The 11,226-nt window shown below is 36.3% G+C and overlaps 1 protein-coding gene across 1 annotated transcript in view; it reads left to right on the forward strand.

Annotated features, from left to right (window-relative positions):
- LOC126092054 (partitioning defective protein 6) overlaps positions 1-10,719 on the forward strand; it is a 152,177-nt gene extending 141,458 nt beyond the window's left edge. Inside the window, exons 4-6 of the mRNA XM_049907462.1 lie at positions 1,067-1,333; positions 3,963-4,268; positions 7,515-10,719. Coding sequence (XP_049763419.1) covers positions 1,067-1,333; positions 3,963-4,253 — 558 coding nt within the window. The 3' untranslated portion in view covers positions 4,254-4,268; positions 7,515-10,719. The remainder of the gene's footprint in view (positions 1-1,066; positions 1,334-3,962; positions 4,269-7,514) is intronic.
- Positions 10,720-11,226: the final 507 nt, after the last annotated feature.

The raw sequence follows: 11,226 nt of genomic DNA on the forward strand, positions 1-11,226 counted from the left end.
CTCCAGAGAGCTATTACACAGGTGGCTGAGAATCTTACTTATCTGTTGAGAACAAGCTTTTAGTATTTTGCTGGAAATGCCGTCAATTCCATGTGAGTTTTTGCTTTTAAGCAAGTTTATTATTTTCCTAATTTCAGAGGGAGAAGTGGGTGAGATTTCAATTGTATCAAATTGCATAGGTATGGCCTCTTCCATTAACAGCCTAGCATCTTCTAATGAACACCTGGATCCTACTATATCCACAACATTTAGAAAATGATTATTAAAAATATTTTCAACTTCTGACTTTTTGTTCGTAAAGTTTTCATTCAATTTGATGGTAATACTGTCTTCCTGTGCTCTTGGTTGACCTGTTTCTCTTTTAATAATAATCCAAATTGTTTTAATTTTATTATCAGAGTTGCTGATTTCAGACATGATACACATACTTCTGGATTTTTTAATAACTTTTCTTAACATAACACAGTAGTTTTTATAATGTTTGATAGTTTCTGGGTCACTACTCTTTCTTGCTGTCAGACACATTTCCCTTTTCCGGTTACAAGGTATTTTTATACCCTTAGTAAGCCATGGTTTGTTACAAGGTTTCTTACAAGTATATTTAACTATTTTCTTGGGCAAGCAGTTTTCAAATGCATTTACAAAAATGTCATGAAATAAATTATATTTTAAATTGGCATCAGGTTCACGGTACACCTCATCCCAGTCTAACTGCTGTAGGCTTTCCCTGAAATTTGCAGTTGTTAAATCATTGACTGAACGTACTACTTTGGAGGACTGTTTAGTATTGCTGAATGGAGCTATGTCATATATTGTAACTAGCTGTGCACAATGATCAGAAAGACCATTCTCAACAGGCTGAGCATTTATCTGGTTAAACTTATCTTGGTCTATAAAGAAGTTATTATGTACTGGAATTAGGCACTGAAGAACTGAATCACGAAAATACATAATGGCTTGCCAAAATAACACAGCATTACAGTAACACAAGATTTATGCAATATATGTCAGAGTCTCATATCTATGTTGTAATGTTTTCTGAAAATGGTGACGAAATATGTTACAGGTGTCTGCAATCATTGATGTGGATGTAGTCCCAGCAACATATCGCAGAGTCCGGCTGCTGAAGCATGGCTCCGATAAGCCACTTGGTTTTTACATTCGTGATGGCACGTCTGTGCGAGTAACTCCCCAAGGGCTTGAGAAAGTACCTGGAATATTCATTTCACGCCTCGTACCAGGCGGCCTTGCTGAGAGTACAGGACTTCTTGCTGTCAATGATGAGGTGCTTGAGGTCAATGGTATTGAAGTCAATGGGAAGACTTTAGACCAGGTGTGTATACTTAAATTTTCTGATCATTAAGTTTCTTCAGTGTTAATCCTTTCTAAAGCCATCAATTATAACAGTTTTGCCTTTTTGTCTGTGCTTTGTTTTATTTGGGAGTGAGTCTTTGTGAAGTGGTGAAGCTGATTTAATATAACATTTTATGTGCTACTCTCTGTTGAGTCATGGCAAAGACCTAGTTTCATTACAGCACAGTTTGTGTCCAGTACCATATTTCGTCCATGTGATTATTTATTACTTGAGAAAAAGCTATTTTACCTGTGCAAAAATACGAGATAAAATGTCTGGCCAGTACATTCATGCAGGCATTAGTGTTTTGTTCTGTTGATAGCCATATCTGTGCTAACAATAAATCTGTAAAACTGTTATGTCTGCCTGTCTGCACTCATGTGTCCAAAACTACTAGATAATTTTCATTGGGGTTTCACAGGTAACTAGAGCATAGTTTGTGGCACTGTATGCATTTTATTTCATCAAAATTGAATCAAGAAAAAAAATATTTGAAAGTTTTATTCATACTAATGTTATAAATGGTAAAATAGCTCTGTCATGTTTTCATGATTAATCTGCTGAACAGATTTTGATTGTATTTGGTAAGGACGTAGCTTCAACCCTGGGGAAGAGCATGGGATACTTTAGAAAGTGTAGTTCAATACCCTTATTGATTGAAGGTTCTTATATGAATTACTCTTTCAGGAAGCTATTTACTCTTCAACTTTTTATCTTCATCATATTTGTGAAAATGCTTGTATTGGTTGACATATGCTATGTGATATGATTCAAAGTAATGAATACAATGCTTATACAATCTTCCGTGTGTTTAATCCATAACTGGACACTGTTTGTCGCGTACTGAACATGTTGTATAATGTATAACTACTTCAGTAGCATGATGTTTGGATGAGCACTTCTGCCCTTGCTCTTCTGTACATACTGCTTGGCAGTAACACTGCACACACACTGATGCATTGTGCACTGAGGGGGGAGAGTGGGACGCATATCTTGAGTTACGCTTGCCCAAACGGGCAGACAGGTGAGAACAGCTGATGTTGTTGCACATACAGTAGCTTACTTAATGACTATCAGTCATCATAACAAAACTACCGATGTGAGTGCAGCTGTGGGTAACAGCTAGCATAAAAATAAGTGATGACACCATCCTAGCTTTCAGAATTGTTCAGTAGGTCCCTCTCATTTTGGAAACTGCATGATCAGTCCTCCTTTTTCACATTATCCAACCTATCCATTTCTCCTGCTCGAGGAAGGAACTGACATTCTGAAAAGCTAGGATAGTGTCGTCTTTACTTTTATATATATCTGTCGGCAGTACTAAACATTTTGCCATCTACAGGTAAGTACTGGTCAGCAGTTCTGCCTCATACTTTATTAATTTTCTTAGTTGAATTTTGCTTTGATACCTTATCTGTTAGGGAAGTATCCTGGAACCATTGTTAAAATGGTATATGAAAGTGGGGAAGTAACCTGTAATTATTTCCACCAGCATAGATTCTCCAACTATAAGGGTTGTCAACAAATTAAAGACTGTTTTCATTTTAACAATCAAGAAAATTTTATTTGTGCAAAATTGGTACCTCACATTGTTCATACATGGCTACGCTATTTTTCTGTGTAATCCCCAGCAAGTTCGATGCACTTCTTGAGTTCAGAAATGAGGTTCTTCACCCCTTTGTCAAAAAATCTCCCACCTTGGTCTGCAATCAACTTGACAACTCTACCTGGGCCTCCTCATTGGCTTAGAAGAGTTTTCTGGACTGTTTCATCACCTGTAATGATTGAGTTCAAAAATTTGTCTCCTTCCCTTTCAAAACCGTCCAAAAATTTCTGAGCACTCTCCATATGATTTTCCTTATGAACCATTTTCAGCACCCAACAAGTGCACACCTCCGTGTATCCCAGTTTTTTTATTTAAAAGGTTTGGATCATTGATCTTCTGACTTCTGGAATCAAAATTGTGGTCCTGGACTGTCAGACGGTAGTGTTAATGAAGTTTAGCCTCATTTTTCTCAAACAACACATCTTCAACTGAAGACCTACTTCCCCTTTCATCCGCGTCATGCACACTGGTTCTACTGCTCGAGAACTCAGTACACTGCTTGCTAACATTACACAGTTTAATCATAGTACCACAAATGGCAGTCAGAGAATGATGAGTTTCTACTAGATGGAGCTTCTCCGCATTAAGAAAGCAAATAACTACATGCATCTGACATTTTGTGCGAGACGGCAGCAGACTGTTCATCTCTAACAGCAGCCACAGCCAGACTGAATAAACTACCAAGCCACACAACCACCTGTTGTGGATAGGGAAGCCCGCGCTACAAGCTAGTGTTGCCAGCTAGTGAAAAATTTCATCCATACCACCGCAAATAACAAATGGCAGTTCTTGGACAAACCTAGTAAACACATAGTATACAACTCCTATGTCAAATCATCTCAGTGTTCTTCTCTAGCCTACTGTTTTATTTGTGCTGGATATATTTTTTATTCTCCCCCTTTCTTGTTCTTTCTGTGTCCCCATGAAGGTGTTAGCGTGTAACTTAGTCTCATTAGTGCTGTTAAAGGTTTATGTAACAGAACTGTAATTCTTGTCTTTCAGGTCACAGATATGATGGTAGCGAACAGCTCAAATCTGATAATCACAGTAAAACCTGCAAATCAGCGTACAGTGGCAGCTCCTCGGCGAGGTTCTTTTTCGAGAAATTCTCAGTTATCATCAGGCAGCCAACAGTCAACAGCCACAACTGGGTCAGATGATGATCGATATGACCAGGATGAGATTGTGGATATGACGGGTGGCATGTCACTAGAAGGCGATGACATAGATGGGACCCATCACCAAACACATTCTCAGGGATTACGTCCAGATGATGGTGTTCTTCACCTTTGACTTTCTGCCTGTAAGGTAAGAATATGTTCGATTTTAGACTGAGCAATTACTCACTTTATCATTTTGATAGGAATGTGTGTAATAGTTTTGCATCTGTGACACTGCTGAGCAGAATCGCAAAAAGGTATTATTGTGTTACCAGAATAAATTTAGGGATATAAATCTTTGCCCTTATTTGAGCAATTTTTTAGGATCTGGTTGTAAATGGAATTCTTCTACTTCAAAAAAACAAATAACAGATGTTAGGAGGAGTTGAAGTCGTGCAGTAGACCTTGTTCGGACATTTAAATACTGATATTGGTGATTTACAGTGCAGTACAGAAACAACATCGATCTTGAGTATGACGGGGTTTTCTGAATCCAAGGAGCAGCCTACTGCATTATTTTAGCACTGAAATTATTATGCATCTGTGACAGCCTGTCAATTCAGTGATGTGATGGTGTTATCACCAATCACCCTGAAGGTCAGAGAAAGATACAGTTTCCCTTTACAAGTTGCCATTGAGGAAATTAAAATGATTATTGTATCATCAAAATAAATGATGCATTGAACAAATCCTACAAATGTAGATATAGTGTTCATGTGACAACTCTTTATCCAGTGTCAGTGTTATCCATGAAATTTTGTGGTACAACCTGAGCATATTGTACTAAGTAAGAAACCTGACAGTATTCATTTGGAAACAAAGGCAGTGTGCTCAGTTTTAATCAGATAGCAGAAACCTGATACTGAAGAGAATAGTGCTTGACTGCAGATCTGTCCAGCTGCTGCCAATTTATTTATGGAGTTCTTTGAACACTGAGTGCTAAAGGTGACCAGTAAAAGACCAGCTAAGTGGCACCACTATGTGGATGATATCTTTGTGGTATGGACTTAACAGTGAAGAAGGGCTGAACATCATCTTGGTACATCTCAATGGTATTAACCCTAGGATACAGTTTCTGATTGAGAAAGTGAGCAATCATCTACTTAATTTTTCTGCACACACACACACACACACACACACACACACACACACACACACACACACACACACAGGTCAATATCTCCACAAGGAATCAAACCATCGTCCTAGACAAAGAAAAGTGTCACTAAAACAGGCAACAAAATTTTGTGAGCCAGTGAATTTGCAGGACGAATTAAATTACTTAGCATCAGCTTTCAAGAGAAATGGATATGCTAGTAATGAGACTGATTGAACACTCCATCAAAGAAAAGAAGTCAGAAGTACTGAGCGACAGTGACTGTCATCTAGAAACAATTTTTCTCCCTTTCATTAATAAAATTATGGATGGCATCAGGAATGTTTTTGGCCAAGTATGGAGAAAAAATGATTTTACACCCACCAAGAAGATTAACGTATATTTAAGAACCGAAAAAGTTGCACAGCACCCCCCCCCCCCCCCCCCCCCTTGCAACACATGGGATGGATGTATAAAACCCTGTGCAGTTGCAGACAAGTATATATTGGAACCATAAAAAGAAGCATAGTTGAACACAAAAGGAACTACTGTGTAGGACATACTGAAAAATAAAATTCATTGAGATGAATGTTTTAGCAAGGACATCACATTATCGTGCATGCATGTATAGAGAAGCAATAGAAATTCATAAACACCATAATAATTTTAGTAGTAAAGAAGGTCCGAAGTTAGGTAAAATATTGATGTTGACTTTGTGCTGATAGAATGACATCAATCACTTTTAATCAAGACTGCATTTATCAGGGCCTTTCAAATGGTAAGTTTTACCTGAATCAGGCACTAGCTGTGAATGCCTATGTACTGCCAGCATGTGTCTAAATTCATCTACATCTACATGGTTACTCGGCAAATCACACTTGAGTGCCTGACAAAGGGTTCATTGAACCACCTTCACAATAATTCTATTATATTTTTATGATGATCATTTTTCCCTATGTAGGTCAACGTCTGTGCTGTTTGCCCAGGCGATTATTTGTTCTTTCAGCTGTGCACAATATACAGCCACATCACACACCTTGAGCCAGGATGTGAGCTAGTTTTCAGCAATATAAGTATTGGCATAGACAGTGTGATGTCTGGAGCACCATAGACTGTCAGCGCCGTGGCCACGTTGGGGTTTCCCTTGATGTGCACAGACAGTGGCAACACTGTACATAGGAGTGGCATGATGTCATTTTTTCGGGCAAGAAAATTTAGAATTATAGAAAAAATTTGCTGCTTTTTGAAAATTGGTGCTGATCATTTCTGTGTTCCATAGAGCCAAAGTCAATGTTGTTTTAAAAATTGGACTTCTAGTGTAATTTTTCAACATTTGTACTGGCTTCTTCTAAACCAGATGTGAATATCAAGTTTTTAGGGTACTTTTTACAATAATATATTTTGTACTTGATTATAGACTATCAAAAACCACCAGCACAATAGGCACAGTCTGTTTTCTCAAAGGTATAGTTCCTCATTTAGTTACACTCCAGGAGTGCATATTTTCCCTATACCAACGTTGTCAGTGTTGCATTTGTGTCATTCCAATACTGAGAAACACAGTGGTGTGTAAGGCTCATTTAAGACCTGCCACAGTCACAAGGAATACTTGCTTCGACTTGTCATTAACAAGCATCAACTATCATCAAATATTGTAGACACTTGCATCATTATTGTACCTAATGGTGTGTTGTTTGAAAGTCTGCAGTGCACTCATTGTAACCCCACCAACAGTTATGTTTTCTTACATTTTTATTGCTGCTTTGCCAGTGATCACTGAGACAGTATACTATTAACATAATTTTCAATTAGAAAAAAAACATAAAGGATCACAGAATCATTTATTAAAATGACTGATTTTGGCACGTTTAAATGGCCATCTTTAGATTATGAGCACCACTTGACTGGAGCTGGCTGCATGGTGAACAGCTGTGTGTGGTCATAACTGTTACCATTACTGTTGTAACCCCACACAGCTGTTTACAAAGCTGCCCTCTCCAGCCAAATGATACTCATAATCTGAATATGGCTGTTTAAATGTCCTGAAGCATGACATTTTAATAAATGATTCTGCGATATTGACTGTTTTTTTCTAATTGAACATAAAGAACAGATTGCTGTTACCTTACTACCATGTTAGTTAAAATAAAATCATAATGTTGTGCATGCGCGTGCCCACTCACACGTGCACACATGCGCGGGCGCACACACAATTGTAATAATAATAATAATAATAATAATAATAATAATCTACATAATATTTGTTAGTGTATAGCACTTGTATTTTTATCTTTGTAGGTGATTGCCAGAAAGGTGACTGCAGGTGACTGACTGCTTCTGATGGCTGTGCAATGTATAAGTGCTCGAAGTGAATTGAAATGAACATGTCACCAGCCTTTACAAGCATACCAGAAACAAGGTTTGCTCTCAGCGTGTACATAGCTGACCCACAGCCAAATATGGCTTTGGGCACAACTTTTTTACTGCTGTCCTTTATTTATCGCCTTGCATTCCGTTTTATCTAGTATTTTTAGATATCTATTGTGTATTTTATTTTTGTGTAACTTTATTAAGTAAAACAAAAGTAAGTACTCATGATGGTTATGTACATGACTGGCAGTTACTATCAAATATCCTGCAGGTATTGTTTCTAAATACTTCATTTGTGTCCTGTTCCCTTCTGTGAAGTTGGAACATCTCAGCAACAATAACACCACCACAACACTCAGCATCTTCCTGGTTGTAGTAAGCTAGTGATTTTTTTCTTTTTTTAAATCCCTGACCTCCGTCATACCTAGGAAGATATAAATGGTTCATAAAATATTTCTTTGGCAATTTCCTGTTGCTTAAGAAAGAAACATAAAAAGTTTGAAATATTGCTGGCAGCCTCTGATTGATTGATTAGGGAAAATGAGAGAGATGGATTCATTTTTGATGCTGGCATTTGTAAATCCATAATTGCTGAGATTATCTGACATAATAGTCTTTTTGAAAAGGTATTTAGTGTCAATATTAGCCTTCCAGGCACCTGACTGGTGCACCTATTGAATAATTCCATCCTATGAAATTAAAATAGATTTTATAAAAAGACTTTTAATGAACTTGTGTGTGTAAGATGTTATTTTCTCATAGAAGATCATTTACTTGTTAAAAAATGAAACATTTCTAAAGTATATCTATAATATTTTTGTATGTAGTAGTCTATTGCAAGCAGTATGTTAATATTTCAGAGTATTATTGTTGCAATATGTAGTGTCTTTAAATATGATAAATTTAAACAGATGATGTTATTTATGAACTTAACAGTTCACTCATTGTAAGTACAGCAGTTTGTTTCAGTGTGTGTGCATTAATTGTTGATTTCTTGTGCAAAGTTCAGTAAGAACTGTTATTTTTTAATCTAAAGAGGTTTTATTCTAACCAAATTACTGAAATATACAAATATAGAGTTTAATATTGGCTTTAGAATGTAATGTTATTGAAACCACTTTGTCATCAGCAAACAGTTAGTATTATTTGCCACAATGATATAAATTATTAAACTGGCAAAGCGAATCTGAACTAACCATTAAGAAATTTGTTGTTCTTGTACTTGCAAATTGATTCACAAGTTAGTACATCAACCCACTGCGGGTTATTGCCTTATTAGAGGCCTACAGTGCAGAATGCACACTGACTGATCTGTATCCATCCAGAATTACCAATAGTCATCCGTCCCATCGATTTTAAATAGTGTATGTAGTACATGCAGACTTAAAGGTGGCACTACTTATATTTGGCTTTACTGTACTATCATCATGAAATATTCTGATGCTTTAGATAAATGTATATTGTGTGATAATAGTGAATATACATCTGAACAACTGCTGTTCCCTAAGCTCAAACAACAATGGAACTGTAGTGTGCATTTAAAGATTAAATTTACTGGAACAATACAGAATAAATGGAAAAGCAAATGCTGTGTAGTAAGTTTCCCTGACTTTCTTCTTTGTTGTGAAACATTGTACCTTTGAAATAAGCCTGGAGGATGCTGTGGCAGAATTTTTAGAAGTGTGATGTTGTCTTCCTCAATTCTGATTGTTTGTACAGACATTTTGATCTTTGCCTTTTAAATGGTGTTTTTACATCACATCTAGTCCTGCTAGGAGCTGCAATACTGTATGTTCCAGCAGTCTTAAAGAAACTGCCTCATCTGTAATGTGAGTTGTAGTTTTGGAGGTACTTGACACTGTTCTGTGGTTGTATTTGGCTGCACATATAAGGTTCACTAAGGGCACGAAGATTGTACATGTGCCATTCCAATGTTATCCCTGGTAAGTCACACATTTTCATTTGTACAACAGTTAAAACAGCAATGGTTTATATCACTGGTTCTTATATATATTCTGTGTGTGTTTGAAGACATTATCACATCTTGTTTTACAGCAACAATATTTACTGTGGTTACAGAAAATGGCAGTCTGTGCATCCATAATTTCAGCAGAATTTGTTGCTATCTCAAAAATAATTACATAATGTGTTAAGTTATTATGTATACAGATTCAGGCCTGAAAGAATTGCAGCTATTATCTTTTGTTGTAGGCATTTTTATTGCAGTATTAAGGAAACTGTAAGAGATAAAAGCAGCCTGGTGTTTGCCTAACCATCTGACACTGTGGCAGTTGAATACATTTAATAATATTACACATTTATATGAGAAAGGTGCAGATCCATTAAATTAAATAAAAGCAGCTGGTAGCTTCTCTGTTGTCAGTCATTGTACTGAATGTCACTGTTACCCATTGCCTTAAATCTTCTAGCAAAATTTTCTTAAAATGTATCAATAAACTATGACCATCAGTAGAGGAGCTTCATCTGAAACATTTGTTTTATTACTAATTTGTTTGAAATAATCAGTCTCATCAAACTGTTGTCTCCTATCAAAGTTATAGACTATATTTAAGTACAGTTATGATGAACTGATGCACCATTCAAAATAAATTGCTGACAGAATAGTGAGTAGAGTTTGTTAGCATGTTGAAGACTTACTCTGCCAGCTTGCAGAATAAAAGTGTGACCAGTGTGATAACAGTGGCTGTTAATGGAGAAACATGCAGTTTGGGGAGCTATGTCTTTCTTTCTTTTAGTGCAGAAAGGAAAATCCAAACAAAAAATAAAAGGCAATTTTTTAGCACTGTCAATCTGAAGCACTCCAAATTTGATGGTAAAGTAATTCTTACTTATGTTTGCATGTGTTGTTCATTGAAAATGCTGTCACCTCAGTGATTTAGTAACATTTATCTGAGAGCTTCAGATTAATTGTTTGTTTTGCAGAGTTTTTCCTTCACAACAAACAATACAGATGTACTTAAGTATTTTTGTGACATTCCAAAAGTAGTCAATAACTGTGGTGAATGTAATGTTTTTATTATTTTGGAATATAACATTTAAAAGGCAGCTGGCATTTGTGTACTGATGTTCTTGTGTGTATGTGTGTGTGTGTGTGTGTGTGCGTGCGTGCGTGCGCGCGCGCATGTGTGTGTAAAGAAGCAACCAACCAACATTAAAAAAATGTAAAATTTATAAGTTCATCTATGAACTGTTAATGTGTCTATTTACAATGTATATGCCTTTGCTATTCCAAATCAAAATGAAGATACAGAAATGTACATTTTTACTTGTCAATAAAATTTACATGAATTTCTGTACTCTATGGACATATTTATTTATTTAATGAATCAATTATAGATGCTATTTTACTTTCCATATTGAGAGAGATTAATTTTGGAGTTGTAATTGCAGTTTTGAAGTTCAAAATGCATATGGGAATTGGGATGGGCATACTTTTATGTACATGCTGAGCGGAAAATAAATATGAGGTCATACTGGTTATGGACATTGAGCACAATTTGTTACACACTTTTTGAAACAGAAAAACCAGCTTCATTGTCAATATCTCTGTGTAGAAAATATTGCTTGTGTAGACTCGATTTTCACAGGATGAAATAGCCTGGCACTAACTGAGAATTAC

The sequence above is a fragment of the Schistocerca cancellata genome, chromosome 7, assembly GCF_023864275.1.
Source record: "Schistocerca cancellata isolate TAMUIC-IGC-003103 chromosome 7, iqSchCanc2.1, whole genome shotgun sequence".
In the NCBI taxonomy this organism is placed as follows: Eukaryota; Metazoa; Arthropoda; class Insecta; order Orthoptera; family Acrididae; genus Schistocerca; species Schistocerca cancellata.